The following is a 15,013-nucleotide window of genomic DNA, read 5'->3' as shown; positions in this document are numbered from 1 at the left end:
GTGTTTACGAGCAGTTCTGCAAGTAAGCAGACCCAACGCGAGGTGCACAGAATTGTGATCTTTTGCTCACGGTACTTCACTCACTTCAATATCGTCCTTTCAATTCTCATGGATAGTACTCAGAGCTCAAGAAGCGTCTCGTCCCACCGCAGACATCAACGTCGAAGTTCTGCAAGCGCTCGACCTTATTCAAGATTCTTCGCCGAAACGATTCACCTCCTCTTCTGCCAATACCCTTCCCAAAGAAGCACGAATCTTCACTCCACAGAGCCCACAGAGCCAGATCGACACCACACCTCAAGTGAATCTGCGAACTACTCTCTCTTCCTTTGCTCCTCGCGAGCAAAATATCTATATAGACTACACTTCCAACCCTCAATCATCTGCAATAGAACAAACGAAATGGAGAATTGACCAGAGGGGGAGCTGCTGTCGTGGCTCTTCGTTCTTGCCCGGTACTACGTGTGTCCCAAGGAATTATCGTCGCCCAAGCTTTCTGCCTTTAACATGATGTAGGTGGACTACACAGCTCGATTTCTTGCTGTCGTTTTTTACTAGATTGATTGTTGTCAATGCTTTCCTTGCTGTCATCCTATCTTCTTTTCTAATCACATATAAATACTTTCCAACCAGAAGAAACCCAAGCAAAATGCAGCTAGCGATACATCAATACTTCATACATCCCCAAAGCAGTCGATCCCGGGACCAACTGTATTCTCCGATTTGTCTCGACCGCCAAAGGTCATGTTGTTCTCTGATGCTCATGTTTGCAAAATTTACTTGAAGCTTTTTCCTGGAGGTAGCGATGAGTATATTTATACTTTTGCTTTCGAGCATGTTAGCTCACGCCTTTGCACGTTTGTTCGATTCACTCGAAAACATCGTGCGCTTTTCGTGACGTAGAAGTGAGTCAAGAGATTCGAACGTTAGCTTGCACTTTGCACGTTTTCTATTGTGGGTTAGTATTCACCTGAGATTATCGTGCGTTTTTCGTTCCAAAGAAGTGAGTCAGGAGATTCGAAAATTACACGTTAGCCTCAAGCGAGATATATAAATAAGCAATACGTTAAGTTCACAAGTCCCAAACAGAGATCTGAGCAAGAGCAATCGATGTCGACACAGGAAACCGTCAAGGCATGAGCAAAGTCTCCCGCTCCATGTGAATTGCCGCCGTTTACTAGAAAGTTACCGGCTATGTTTTTCTTTGGGTTTGATTCCACACATATCTGATAGGTTGCATCCTTCTTTGTCGCCGTCAACTTTATGTTTGCTGTCATCTCATTCTCCGACTTCCCGGCAATAGAAAGAACTTTCACGTCAGAAGGCCAGCAGAGGTACAGACCTACCCGGAGTGTTAAAGAGGCCAGGCCTCCGGTGTGGACGCTTTCTGTATATCTTCAGCCTTTGCTTTTCCTGGAGGGTTTCGCTCGGTATGATGGCTGTCGTCCTGGTTTGCGTAGTAGGAGCGGGGTAGAGGCTTTTTATATCTGCTTTGATGTCACAATTATGGTGATCCTGTGAGTCACGTCCTAGTTCTTGAGTCGTTAATTGAATTCACTCACTCAAGTAGTGTGTCTTGAGCTGCTTCAATTTAATTTAATGAAAATACAGTACAAAGACAAAGTTTGTATGAGGAACTAAAGTGCGTCAGCAATTGAGTACTTTGAAGCAGCATAAATCTGTCCGCGAACTTATGCTATTTATGTAGTGCACAAGAACAGACTTTCAAATTCCCTCAAAGTTAGTCCTACATAAAAATGCTCATCAAATAAACCGGGAAATCTGCTGTTCTGGTCAACTTATGAATTGTTGTCAATTTTTGATTTTCCTCTCTTGTCGGACAGAACAAAGAAGAAAGTCATGGTGCAGGCAGCGAGATTTACCAAGAAGTGTTCAACATCCGTTCAGCACAGCTATCCGTTCCTGGCCCACATCTCCCTTTTGAAGAATCTCTCTGACAATGTGACTGTGATTGTGGAAAAGACTTACAAGTTTTGTTTATATAGACTTTATAACAAGACTCTGAGATCCTGGGTATTGAAGGTCTAGGTTAATTCACTTCTTCCGGTGCTGTTTTTCGCCGAAGTTTTGTTTTGAGCGAAAAGGCTGGGTCTATTCACTATTTACTGTCTGTTTTTCGCCGGACTCTTGATTTGAGCGAGAAAGTTGAGTCCATTCACTATTTCCACTCTTGTTTTTCGCCGAATTCTTGCTCTGAGCGAAAGTCTAGTTTAATTTACTATTTCGACTTCGATTTTTCGCCAAAATTCCTACTTTAAGCAAGGAGATAGAAATATTCACCAATTCTATTCCTGTTTTTCGCCGAATTCCGGCTTTGAGCGAAAATTATATAAACCACTAATCCTTCTCCATAGGCAGACAGATTAGGTAGTGCTACAAACTATGATGCAAGTGGGCTGCGGTGAGTGGAAGTGGCTGCGATGAATGGAAGTGGCTGCAATTATTAGAAGTGTCTGCGGCCTGGATCAAGGTTTTGCTTTCTATTTTTTTTCCTGCCCCGGAAATTTAGTCATGGGAATGCTTGATACTTCTTCCCTGGCAAATATGCAGAAAGAATTTAACACCGCTACCAACTTTCCTGTTGTTGCCAATAATAAACCTTAATCATTGGCAACGAGATATCTAGCCTCGAATCTTTTCATCCTATCTGAGCCTCATGATTTTTCTCTCTACTAACAATCGAATTGAACCTGTAAGCACATGTCTTGGACACATGCATAATCAGCGATAAGATGAACTTTCTCAGTTGTAACTCTATTCTCAAAAAGAACAGAAAATAGTCAAGGAGTCCCGGACTTTATACGTAGAGCTGCCCCACTTTGTGCGAGAAAAGTATGATGTCGTCCAAACTAGTGAATGGAGAATACAGTCACGGCTTTCACTTAAAAGTATGTAGTGCGGAAAAGCACGGAAATTCGTTGAGAATCTGAAAATCTACGCTATATTCACCTCGCGCTTTGAGAACTCAAAAAGAATCATGATCTACTTTATTGTCCTTTGATATTGTTCCAGAATATATATAATCCTTGCTGGCATTAATTTGCTCTCCATTAATCAATCATGCACCATCCCTTAAACAACATAGAAGTGCAAACTTAGTAACCCAATTCTCGAACCTTTCTAACAGCCAAGCAGTATGTCATGATTAAACATAACTGATTTTAATGTTAACGTGTGTTCTGAAAGAATGCCGTGTTAGTTTGCTACGAAAGTGGGACTTTTTGGCATTGTCGTTGTCAAGTTCAGTGTTGCTGTCAGTTTTAAAAACATCATCTTCATGAATACCGGCCGGGACATCAGCTGCGACTAGACTTGTCTTCCAAATGAGACCTGAAAAAAAAGAGGTTCTGGGGATATGTGTTCACGGGATGCTTGGAGACGAAGCCCAGAATATGCTTTCTTGCAGTGTGGACACTCGAGCATTAGCACAAGGAAATCGGGAGCAGGATCAAGATATTTATAGTTGAAATTCACGTGTTCTCGTCATGGAATCTGCATTTTCTCCTGCTTGAAGATTGGATTCACTCAATGAGCACGAAGACATGATAATTTGCTGTCTCTGTAGCGACTGTGTAATATAGTATATATAGACCAAGCCTCCTGCTCCCTGTTTCATTTTCTTCTTCTTTATCTCACACTCACGTTTCGTTTACCTTCTTCATCAAGAACTACGTAGCGCACATGTTTACCTGTAAGACCATCAATATTGAGAGGCAGACGTAGTTCTTTGATTTACCCCAATACATTTACTGCGGGCCAACCTTTTCTAGATTCGGTTTCATGGGTGCCGATATGTCTTGAACGCTTTAAGGGAAATGAATATTGTGTTGCTGAGAATTATCTATCGGATCTAAAATCTGCTGTCAAATATAACAGTGGTGTCAAGCCTCAACTGCACTTTCTGCTTTGAGCCCCCTTCAAAGGTCTAGTGTGCTCTCTACAAGATTTTGAATTAGGACTACCAATGACAAGGTAGTGCATTGTGAAGATCGCCGGGACAGTGTCATGGAACCATGATAGTAAATCGCCCGTCAAGTGGCTAATGCGGCGTGGGTGTTTGTTAAGATATCGATGGCTTGGGATCAGCGTTGCATGTGGAGGGTCAATTATTTGAACCCTGAAATTAACGGCTTTCTCACGTGTTCTGGTAGTCATTCACTTTTCATGATCATTCTTCTCGCCCTTTTCAGACTAAATGTTTACATTCACTCCATTTAACAGCCTCGTCGGGGCGGAGTTTGCTTCTTTCCGCCCGCTCTAATGTAAAGATTAATATCTATATAAAGACCTCTCCCCCCCCACAAATCTCAGATTCCACAACCGACAAGAACCTTGGTGAACGATTTGCATGGGTGGAGATGAGAACGGAACGTGTCCCGTCTGTTAGGTCATGCTTCGTCTGAGTATTTCAGAAGTTATGTCCTGTGAGTTGCTTAAATTGGATTCAAACCATGTCCTCATGCTACTGTCAAAGTTTCAATCGTTGACATTCTACGTCTGTTGTCAACAGTTTGAGCTTTTTGCTGTCACGAAAATTGTTAGTCACTGCGGATTTTCTTCCAAATAGAAAAGCAAACCCTGACATTAGTAAGCTTTCATAATTTAATAATTTACTCTTACCTCAGTAATGAGAAGACTTCTTTTGGGTAAAACGGGTAGAAAAGACCTTGGCAGGAGCCGAGCGAACGAACCAGATCGAAAGCAAGGTCAAGATAGTCAAAGGGTTGGATGGAAAGGGAAAAGGAAGGGCCGGGCAAGATGATTTATACCTTGGCGCCTCATCGGCTTGCTATCTCTCCGGAACCCCGACCAGGCTGTGTCGGCGGTCGGCCAGAATATTCTGTATTCACTCTTATGTAGCTACAACCATGTGCCTTGCGACAAAAGCGTGCGTCTCTCCCCCCCCCAAGCACTTACAAAGCTGCGTATGCAGTTGGGTATAATATACTGTATTCACTCTTACAGCTATTGCCTTACTATGGGGTTGTGATCTCTCCACCCAGCCCTAACCAAGTTGTGTGATATATTGGCTACAACCATATCGATTCACTCCGAATAGGTTCAGACCACGAAATAATGATCAAGCTACAGCTTGAAAACTCAGTTTCTCATGTCAAATCAACACAAAGCATAGCGATGAGTCATGCTATGGACAGCACTCTAAATACTCCCAACTCCTAAGGGCAAAAAGAGCTTCAAGCACATACAAGAGCTGTTGGTGGAATGCATCGTCCCGCGACACGCACGTACTGGGGTATCACGTCTGTCACGTGGGACATTTTCTCTTTAGCTTTTGATCTTCAACGGTCACAATTTATCTGCTTTGCTCTTCAGCTCAGATTGCATGGACTCATTGTCGTTGTCAATACCTATTTTGCTGTCATTTTCGACTTCAATATATATTCAAAAAGCGTCAAAGTGCGATTTGGGGAAATAGTTTAGATAAGCTGATTTCTACTGATCTGGATCCTACTGATATTGCACGCCTTCGGGCTCAGAATATCACTGTTCTGGCGTTGGGTTGTAAGCGCGGCGGTGTTTATATACTTCGCTCGATGAAGCGGATTGACAAAACAGAGGGCAGACTAGGAAGTGAATGTAAGATCATGCAGCTAGGTTGAGCACAATCTCTAGTTAGTATTCTGACCTGGAAGAAGTGAATTCAATCTTTCTGGCATTACTGAGACAAACTGAAATAGAAAATACTATATATTACGATGTCGAGCACTTCCAACTGGAAGAGCATTCAGAAGGTTCCTTGGAGAACCAAAGGTTTCCCATTTTTGCCGTTCGGGTTCTCTGCATGGACGGGTGCCACATGAGTACGGTATCTTTGGCTCCTGACTCTATCTTTTCTATATGATATTCTTCCTCTGATGTCACCAACACTGCTGTCAAACTCATGTTGCTGTCAATTTGCCAAGAATTAAGCGAGTAAATCTACACATGGAGGAAAGCCAGATCGTTTGATACAATATGAAAGAAAGTGTTCGAGATGCTCCAGGTATGTCGACAAAATACGAGTCAAAGTCGTGATGCTCCAGGGAATCACAGATCATGAGGGGATCCAAAACTTCATATCGGAGCCCGTAACCTTCATTCTTAGCCAGAGATGGCTTGTTTATATACTGCAATCAGCACTAGAAACCGATTTTGAGCTCTATTACAAGTATTTGGACTTGTATTAACTTCTCTGCCTCTGAATAATTCTGTCTTCAGAGGATCCTTTACGCCTGTCTGGTAACTCACATTCACTTGCGACTTTAGATGAAGTTCGAGTATGCTGACCACAATTAGCAGAACACAGACTATTTAATAACTTCTCCTGCACTGTCTCTCAAAACATCAACGAAACCAAGCTAATCAACCAATGTCGAAGGAGAGCTCTCTAAATCGGTAGCATGGCCTCTACCAGGGATTCTTGCAGAAACAACTGACTCCCTACAGTGTCGAGTCTCTAAGGTCAGAAACTTGGCTCTCGTGGTTGCTGGAGACTCTGTTCATCAGACAAAACCACAAATGGCAACAGTTCTGGCTCTGACAATAAATATCCAAAAAATTTAAAGTTGGCAATCGGAAAAGAAGATTGTATGAGAAAAACCCAACTTGGAATAATTCTCGAGTGTAATTGTGACATCAATTCCTACGGGAACTCTTTTTGTGGGGGTATAGTCATAGGCTGCTATCAATTCTTCGCTGTTGTCATCAAGTTATTACTCCCCTTAGATGTGACTTTTAAATCTCTCAGAATGTGAAGGCGAAGCAGAAACTATCTTGTGATCCGCATCTTCACGTTACCATTGAGGATGTTTGACAATTCCTACCATCTTGTTCTTCTTCTTCTTCTTCTTCTTCTTCTTTTTGGAATATCGATCAAGCCTGCCAATGGCAACTGTAGGAGCAATATATAGCTCTGCAGAACCCCTTAACGCAACTTCAATGGGGGTGCCGAGTGTGCTTGAACCCCACGCAGTTATACCTCATCAGCCTCATTCTGATTCACTTACTGGAAAGGAGCGGACTGAAGTTGTTTGCTTTTTGCACCTTTTTCCGCAGGTGTACTTCAAATTCACGGAATCGTACTTGAACTCGGCTACAGCAAATCTCGAGTCATGTCACAGTAAAGAAAGAACACAAACACCAATCAAGAGACGATACACCAAATGGTGCGCAGTACCGTGAATTTATCTGCAGTGTCTGGCCAGCTAGTCGTTGGTAGAAGAGCAAGCTAGAATCCAATGCCAGTAAATCACAATTCCCAGCATTCATTCCTACCACAACCGAGCAGTTCGAAATCGCCCATCACCACCTCAGTTATCACACAACCACTCGCACTCATAATTCGTGCTACCCCCATACTGTGCATTCGTGCCCACGGGACCCACATCACAAGGTGAACCCGGACTGAACGAGTCCCACGTATCAGTTCCCCACACGAAGCTCAACTTGCCAGGATCGTTGTTATCGCCTGGAGCTGGGTCGGCGGTATCGATGATGTGGAGAATGTTGGAACCGACTTGGACGGCGACAAGTTCAGAGCCAACCGTTGGGACGTTGACTTCGTCGGATTCTTGGTTCCACTGAGAGGGATTAGCTGGTGCTTCAGGTGGCCGGAGGAAGTGATGTCTGTCTAGACTTACGAAGGCAGCAATTGGCCAATTCCAAGGAGTGGTCCATGTGACATTGTAGCTGGAATTATGTCAGTCTAGGTTTCTGAAAGGTCTGAGGAGAAGGGCTGGATGCTGAAGTATGCGGAGGATCGAATGGAATAGAGTACTTACTAGGCAACGTCGAAGCGTTCTTCACAATCTTGGCACCATCGTTGAATGAAGACGGAGCATGGATGGAGGGCACTTCGAGTTTCGATCTCGGCGACCTCGGAGGTGGGAAGTGCAGAGACGGAGTTGAGGGTGAGGAGAACCATGGCGATGGCGATGGAGATTAAGAGCTTCATGACTTTGTTAAATGCGTACATCTTGAAGATTGTGTTGAGGAGAAGGATTTAATGAGTTTGTTGATGGTCGTCCTGTAAGTTGTGTCAGGAAGAAGGTCAAGACTGAGGAGAAACAGCGTGGTGTATAAGTATCGGTTCGACTTACTGTAGTTATCCCCAAAGGTTCACTCTTTCGGATGAGCTGATTTCTTCCCCGAACCCGAAGCTTCCGTCGGTCCAAACTCTCAAGTTCAAAATCAATTTATAATCCAACTTCAATAGTTCTTTGTCCCAGATCAAGACGAGCACATGATGTACCTTGCCTCAATAGCATCTACTTATCCAGACTTTTAGAACTGGATAACACCAATTGCAATCGTTCCCAGCGAATCTGACGTTATACCAAAGCTACCAGTCAGAGGCACAACAGGTGCAACCGGCCCTCAAATACAAAAGCTGGGCAACCAAATGCTTTCTTTCATACCAAAACCATGGAACCGAAGAAGGACCATACGATAACCACTTGACAAGAAGTCGTTGGATCTCAAAGCAGAAACGAGTGCGTTTCCATTCCGATGTAACGAATCAACTCCCTCATCAACGCCAAGACCTGGCCCCTAAGCGAAGCCCCCAAAAAGGGGCCCAACGTTTCCCTGCGGAGCGAAGGATCAGCATCACATCACGCGCATAAAGTACTATGGCATCGGGATGCCCCTGAATATGCGGCTTTGATGCAGAGCTTTTCAACTGACATTATTGGATAGGATTGTGTGATGCGACCCCGCGATGATGATGTGCTGAACCAGCGCAATGGTTAGGCCGATGCGGTGGTGACCAGTAGCCTGTGCGGGGCTTGTCACGTCCCTGAATGCACGAATTGAAGGTGGGGTTTAGCCGCTGTATTTCGGATGTTCGAATTCGGCAGTGCCCGGACATGATGTTCTGTGATGTGACTGCTGGAATGCAGGAATTGCACTTCGTAATATTGCAGCATCGTGTTGGACTTCAGTGTGCATTCGAGATCACATGAGTATACTTCCCGTTGCTTTAAGTGCCGGTGTGCTTTGATGTTGTTTCAGCACCAGGATTCAATGCCTTCGTCCCAACAATCACTTCCTAACCTGTTTACATTTCAAGGTATTGCTCAAGCTGCAGGTGAAATTGTACACAACATGCAAGACAAACTTTTCGACACAGCGTGAACCAATAGCATTATTCTTCTGATGCCAGAGGTAATGAGTTGAGAATGTAAGCTATAGATCTACACGACTTAGATATCGTTGCGTCCTCATATCCCCTTCGCTCTCGCGAGAATTTCCCAATGATGCCCCACTTTCAAGTTTCCTCGATTCAACTTCCACAAGCCAAGCCTCCATCAGCTTCAGTGAAGAATGCGGCTGGTTATACGGTGCCTACCCTCCGTTAATCACTAGGAAATATATTGAAGAACGTTTGCTTACCATGTGTCCAGCACCCGCAAGTTCAACATGCCATAATCCATCAATCTTCTTCACCGTACCTGCAGATCTGCCCTCTTTCGTCTTCCACGCCAACTCCTCTCTACCTTGATTTCGAAAGTGAAGATAATCTTCAAAACGCATCTCATCCAGGCATCTCCTCACGCCAACAGGGTTGACAATCCAATCTTGCGTACCAACATAAATCAAAACATTAATGTCCGCATCGTCAATCAATCTCGTCAACGCTGGAACTGAAGTTAAAGCGTCGCCGCCTGACTTCGAGTATCGCTCCTCAATGATGCTTGATACCACTTCGAATGGAACTGCTTTCCCTTGAGTTTGTTGTACGGCTTCCAACTGATCAAGGACCTCGGGTACAGCGAACAGTTCCGTGATGCCTTTGAGCTCTGGGTAGCAAGCATCTGGGGTAGGCGCATTGCAGACCAAGGTACGGTCCCAGGGATGACCCTTTTCTAATCTCCCCACAGCGGCTTTCAGGGTCGGCTCGCAATAATCACCAACAGCACTACATACAATATCATCTGGGAAGGTAGCACATGCGTTTGCCAGATATTCGCAACGAGCTGCAATAGGAGCCATTTTCGCACACTCGGTTTCGTTCAATACTGGAGGAATCCCGTTGTATTCAAAACAGCTAATGTCGTACAAGGCCGGGAACTGCGCAGCTGGAGAAACCCATCCATTTCCAATAATGACAGAAACTAAAGGTATTCGTTCTCTTGCTGAGACTCGTGTGTTGTAATCCAAGATCGCAGCCCCATATGTAGGCACGTACTGACCGGCCCAAGACTCACCCGCAACATACAGCGGAGCATGCTCAAGACCCTCAAAACCCACGCGAAATAGCTCTAAAGCTACAATGAAATCCAATGCTGATTCCTCACTGCGTCTGGGATAGGCTTCTGGGTTTTCCGACTCTTCGACGTACGAAAACCCAGTTCCAGCTGGCTGATCCAAGTATATGACATTGAAGAATTCGGTCCATGAATCTGGATTGAATCTTGTTGTTTGGTTTTTCATATCGAGAAGACATGGACCGTGAAGCATCAGCATTCCTATCGTGGAGGATGCGCCGGGTCCACCGTCGAGCCAGACGAGCAAAGGGGCGTCTTTAGCTGGCACATGACGAGCTGGGTGATACCCTATTTACTTTCAGTGAGACGTTCAAAATATCATGGAGATTGGGCAGTAACTGACAATAGAATAGATGTCTATCTCCTATATCAGCCCATCCCGTGAAATGCTTCCCTCCTCCATTGCAGAGCACGCCGTCTGCATGTTCTTTGACTCGGATCTCATAGTTTGAGTTGTGCGGATGCTTTATTGTTCTGTACGTTGCCTCGGCGATGTTTGTGAGTAACAGAGTAACTGAGAATAAAAGAAACCGTACTTGTAACATTCTGTTTGTTGATGATTACTTGATTTTTGAATGCAGTCGACGAAGTGTTGTTGCAGCGGACAAAAGTCTCCCCGTGCTCACCCCTAACGGTGTAACCTCTGGTGGAGGGCCCACAATAGATAGCTCTACGTGTGGGACTCAAGCACAAAACAGCTGCCTAGAAAATCGATCTGGACCGCGGACGCACACTGATAATTCCACGGGTATGGTGATTGAGCCCGGACCAGCGTGACGGCAACGAGGATTTCGAAGCTCAGCGAAATGGGCTCTCTTTGATCTTCTCGTCTTAATGCATAATCTTCCCCAAGAAGCAGAGCAAAGTGAAATCATAAATGGGGTGAACAAGGGACGTCTGGGACAATTGGTAGTGGTCGAAGTGAGAAGCAATTCGTGGCATCAAAGATTCCAATGAAGAGTGACAAACAGATGGTTCTCATTCTCTCGGATCTGGGTATAAATAGACACGGCTCGAAGACTTTGCTCTTCCTACTAGTCAACCCATCTCAAATGATATATCTGAAATTCGCATCATCACCAAATTCGCTTTGCACATTCGTGTGCTCTGTGTCCCTGACCTTTCCATACTTCTTATCCCTCTGCTTGTTCTCTCTCCAAAGCAAGAAACTCTGCAAGCTCGCCAGGAAAAACACCAAGAGACACGCTCCACAACTGATCCACATTCCTTTCCGGTAGTAAGGTTTATCTCCAGCTGGAAAGATATTCGTTCCTAGAATCGGCCCACACTGTCCGCCAGTAGCCAGGATGGCCAGGCCAGCAGCTCGTTTGGAGTCCGTTGCGTGTGTGTTAGCCACCCACGATAGAACCAGAGCGACAGAGGTAAAGATGATCGTAGCAAGGAAGAGCCCGAAATATCTGACTGCAACAGTAGTCTGGGTCGCAAGAAGAATGTATCCAATCGCAGCTACCAACCCCGCACCAGCAACGAATGGCCCTCTGACCCCGACACGGTCAGAGATGAAGGCGCATGCCACGATGCTGATAAAGCAAAGCACGTATGGTGGAGCTGAGAGGCCATTCGACTGAATCGTTGTGAACGCTCCCATCTGAGAAATGATGGTTGGGACGAAAAGAGGCAGTGAAGCGAAACAGACATTGCAGCCAAAGTAGATCAGAGGAGGAATATAGGAGCGGTAGTCAAGAAGTGCGCCAACGGCCTGTTTCCATTGGAATTTATCGTTGTTGCGATCTCCTGGCTGGCGTTGTGAGAGTTCGATTGCAACCTCACGATCGCGTTCACTAAGGAAGCGAGCTTTGGCTGGACTATCTGGAAGCCAGAACCAAGCGACAAATGCCAGAACAATGGTTGGAAGGCCTGTACTCGATTAGAAACTTGGTTTGAAGAACTCTGAGCGGGTTCTTACCTTCCACTAAGAACAAAATTCTCCATGAAGCGATCGATCCCTTCGCCTGTGAGATGCCATATGCCAAGGCGCCACCATATGCATTTGCTAATGCAGAGCCAGATAGAAATATGCCAGTTCGCAATCCAAGTCGTTCGCGAGGATAGAAAAATGATAGGTAAAGAGGTACTGCAGGCCCATACATTGCTTCAGGTATGGCGAGGAGAAACCGGCAGACCATCAGCCCAGCCCAGGTGGTCGTTGCAGCTTGAGCACTTGAAATGATTCCCCATGCAAGTACAGCGCATGCAGCCCAGCGATGAGGTGGAAAGATTTTGAATCCCATCTGAGTCCATTGAAATAGGATATCTCGGACTTGTTAGAAAAGGGTGCTGGATGTGGGATATGTTGACGTACAAGAGATGTAAAAAATTGTGCCTAGCCAATTGTATCGATTACCGGCGATGTCAATATCATCCTGCATACCAGCGACTTTCGCATTGCCAAGATTCGAGCGATCGAGTACGCTGAGGGAATAGAGAACAAAGATCAGCGGCATTAAATGCCAATCGAGTTTCCGGATAACAGCTTCTTCCTCCTCCTGTGTGAAGCGCGGGAGTCGAGCTTCGCCATCTCCTGGCAATCTCTTTTCTCCGACATCTTCAACTCTTTCCTGCTCGACCTTCTCATCGTCTAGAGATGAGGGCGGATCCTCTGCCCTCGGGATCTCGTGAACTTTCTCAGATGCTGATGGGTATTCCGACATTGTGATGGAAAATACGGTCGACTCCAACAGGAAAATTCGATGTCCGTCGACGGTTTGTGGTTGCTGGAAGCTATCTTTTAAGAAATCAAGGTTGCAGCGTGCAGGGTGTCTACTTCCGTGAGGATGGATCTGCTAACGAATCCCCGCACTTCTTCTCTGGAATGATATGCGGGGTATGACAGGGGTGAAAAAAGACCTCCCCGACTGGAAGCTTATCTTTTGAGATAACGATGAGAAATGATTTCTATGAGAAGACGAAAAATACCGAAAGGAAAAAAGAAGGAAAAGAACAATAATGATAAAGTAGTACTCATCTTTCGTGCTCATCTGTACCACTTCTATCGAAATGCGCTGAGATTAAACCAACTTACGAGAGTTGTATGACTTCGAGTGCCACTAGCACACGGAGATACAAGTAGTGCCGGGTGTGTCAATCCATGTTCTCGGCCTTCGACGGGCACCAAAACGGTTAACCAGCAGCAGAGCTGACACGCGTCCAGGGTTGCTCTGTGAATGATGGGCCTTGATGACATTATCACTACATCATGAGATGCAAGGCTTGTCTGTGTCGCACCACGAAGTTTGGGATGTCTTCCAGCGCGATGAGACGCGAACTAGCTTTTCGAAGGCAAAGAGGCCGAGTATATGAGAGAGAACTTTTCTACCGGGAGCAGTGTCGACGGAGAAGGAGAGTCCTCTTTGAGCATTCCTCACCTCAGGAAACAACAGTGCTGAGAAAAGTGTCTTCTTTGGTGGCTTGAGCATCTGAGGCTAGCTCGTAATCGGACACATGCAACAACGGAGATGCAGAGTGAAAGGAAGTCACTACTGTAGAGACCAAGTCGAGTCTGCGTTACCGGACATTCGGTATGAATTCGAGCGAGTATGATCGGGGTACCTACGCATCTTACCAACGATACCTCAATTGCTCTAGCCGTCCATGATAGGCACGAGCGCTGAATGGACATGGATGGGAACCAGGTAGAAGGTATGGTCTCCAAAAAGTCCCATCTGTAGGTTATGTCCACGGCATTTCAGTCCCGTGAAGAGTCGGCCGACAGATTGTTGGCAGCAACTGTTACTTGTACTCAATATCACGTCAGGGTACATCTCCCTTGCCAATCGGTCCCATTACCACGAACGTGACCTTGCATCCGCTGTGCATATCATGCGTCTTGGAGAAAAGGCCTCTCGTTGTAGGGAAGAATCAATCAGCTCTTCGCAGAATGTAAAAACGTCGGGGGTAGTCGATAGCTTAGTCGGATCTGCTTGCAAGAGCTATGTAGGACCCGCGATGAAATGCTTTCCAAGCCTTTTCAAGCTTGTTGGGCGGTATCGCTTTGGCGGACTTGTGTCTGCCTCTCCATCGGTGAAATTCGTGGCCGATTTTGCGATAGGGCCCAAATTCACAAAATGTAGAGTATTGCGTATAACATACTAAGTTTATACCTAATATTTTGTAATAAGAACGTAGAATGGTTTTTCGATAGATTAAAACTTAAGTCTAATTAAAAATGAACTATATAGTGGTGTGTAATATTAGAGTTAGTTTAAGATATTTTAGTGTTTTCGAGTACCAAAATCGGCTAGGAATTTCATAGATAGAGAGCTCTGTTTCCCGTCCTAGTCGAACCTCCGAGGCCAGAGATAGGAAAATATTCTAATTGGACCTATGAACAAACGCTAATACAATCCGAAACTTAGTAGATCCAAATATTTCTATTTATCATCTAAAATTTCTGAAAAATTATCGTGTTTGAGTAATATTAACTGTATTGACGCCGGATGATCCACTTTTGCGAGCACTAACTTCGTAACACACAAGTACCTACTTAGGTAGGTAGTCTTCAGTACCATGGTACCTACCCTATTAGTTGGCACAATGGAGTAATTTTAAGAAATCTATGAATGAGTCACTCGCTACACCAACATATATGTCGAGGCAAGTTTCTTCGCATTTCATTTCCACACCATTCGACACCACAGACAACTATTCGACACCACAGACACCACAGACAACACACATCATTCGACACCGCAGACAACGAACGC

The 15,013-nt window shown here is 45.1% G+C and overlaps 4 protein-coding genes across 4 annotated transcripts; all 4 read right to left on the bottom strand.

Annotated features, from left to right (window-relative positions):
* Positions 1-7,267: 7,267 nt before the first annotated feature.
* Positions 7,268-8,445, bottom strand: LY89DRAFT_145362 (uncharacterized protein). Its single transcript, XM_018205347.1, has 4 exons — positions 8,121-8,445; positions 7,803-8,047; positions 7,662-7,710; positions 7,268-7,601 (listed from the first exon to the last, which is right to left on the bottom strand). The coding sequence occupies exons 2-4, from the start codon at positions 7,994-7,996 to the stop codon at positions 7,332-7,334; spliced, it is 513 nt and encodes a 170-aa protein (XP_018068039.1). The 5' UTR covers positions 7,997-8,047; positions 8,121-8,445; the 3' UTR covers positions 7,268-7,331.
* A 687-nt stretch (positions 8,446-9,132) lies between these two features.
* Positions 9,133-11,215, bottom strand: LY89DRAFT_784564 (alpha/beta-hydrolase). The gene is made up of 3 exons (XM_018222798.1): positions 10,633-11,215; positions 9,415-10,577; positions 9,133-9,366 (listed from the first exon to the last, which is right to left on the bottom strand). The coding sequence occupies exons 1-3, from the start codon at positions 10,832-10,834 to the stop codon at positions 9,208-9,210; spliced, it is 1,524 nt and encodes a 507-aa protein (XP_018068038.1). The 5' UTR covers positions 10,835-11,215; the 3' UTR covers positions 9,133-9,207.
* Positions 11,216-11,274: 59 nt separating this feature from the next.
* LY89DRAFT_621274 (retrograde regulation protein 2) lies at positions 11,275-13,234 on the bottom strand. The gene is made up of 3 exons (XM_018210942.1): positions 12,613-13,234; positions 12,217-12,564; positions 11,275-12,167 (listed from the first exon to the last, which is right to left on the bottom strand). Exons 1-3 carry the CDS (start codon positions 12,959-12,961, stop codon positions 11,338-11,340), a joined length of 1,527 nt encoding a protein of 508 aa, XP_018068037.1. The 5' UTR covers positions 12,962-13,234; the 3' UTR covers positions 11,275-11,337.
* A 227-nt stretch (positions 13,235-13,461) lies between these two features.
* Positions 13,462-14,006, bottom strand: LY89DRAFT_687078 (uncharacterized protein). The gene has a single exon (XM_018215420.1). It carries the CDS (start codon positions 13,724-13,726, stop codon positions 13,505-13,507), a length of 222 nt encoding a protein of 73 aa, XP_018068036.1. The 5' UTR covers positions 13,727-14,006; the 3' UTR covers positions 13,462-13,504.
* Positions 14,007-15,013: the final 1,007 nt, after the last annotated feature.

This window comes from Mollisia scopiformis (genome assembly GCF_001500285.1).
Source record: "Mollisia scopiformis unplaced genomic scaffold LY89scaffold_18, whole genome shotgun sequence".
In the NCBI taxonomy this organism is placed as follows: domain Eukaryota; kingdom Fungi; phylum Ascomycota; class Leotiomycetes; order Helotiales; family Mollisiaceae; genus Mollisia; species Mollisia scopiformis.
The sequence above is the reverse complement of the archived record's forward strand: the minus strand, read 5'-3'. Positions and strand labels throughout refer to the sequence as shown.

Coding starts and splice junctions, on each gene's coding strand:
- LY89DRAFT_687078 (XM_018215420.1), bottom strand. CDS start 13,726: ATGCTCAAGCCACCAAAGAAGACACTTTTCTCAGCACTGTTGTTTCCT.
- LY89DRAFT_784564 (XM_018222798.1), bottom strand. CDS start 10,834: ATGTTACAAGTACGGTTTCTTTTATTCTCAGTTACTCTGTTACTCACA. Junction 10,578..10,632: donor AGATAGACATCTATTCTATT/GTCAGTTACTGC, acceptor GAAAGTAAATAG/GGTATCACCCAGCTCGTCAT. Junction 9,367..9,414: donor TTGCGGGTGCTGGACACATG/GTAAGCAAACGT, acceptor AACGGAGGGTAG/GCACCGTATAACCAGCCGCA.
- LY89DRAFT_621274 (XM_018210942.1), bottom strand. CDS start 12,961: ATGTCGGAATACCCATCAGCATCTGAGAAAGTTCACGAGATCCCGAGG. Junction 12,565..12,612: donor CACAATTTTTTACATCTCTT/GTACGTCAACAT, acceptor AACAAGTCCGAG/ATATCCTATTTCAATGGACT. Junction 12,168..12,216: donor AATTTTGTTCTTAGTGGAAG/GTAAGAACCCGC, acceptor AATCGAGTACAG/GCCTTCCAACCATTGTTCTG.
- LY89DRAFT_145362 (XM_018205347.1), bottom strand. CDS start 7,996: ATGTACGCATTTAACAAAGTCATGAAGCTCTTAATCTCCATCGCCATC. Junction 7,711..7,802: donor GAACGCTTCGACGTTGCCTA/GTAAGTACTCTA, acceptor ACATAATTCCAG/CTACAATGTCACATGGACCA. Junction 7,602..7,661: donor ATTGGCCAATTGCTGCCTTC/GTAAGTCTAGAC, acceptor AATCCCTCTCAG/TGGAACCAAGAATCCGACGA.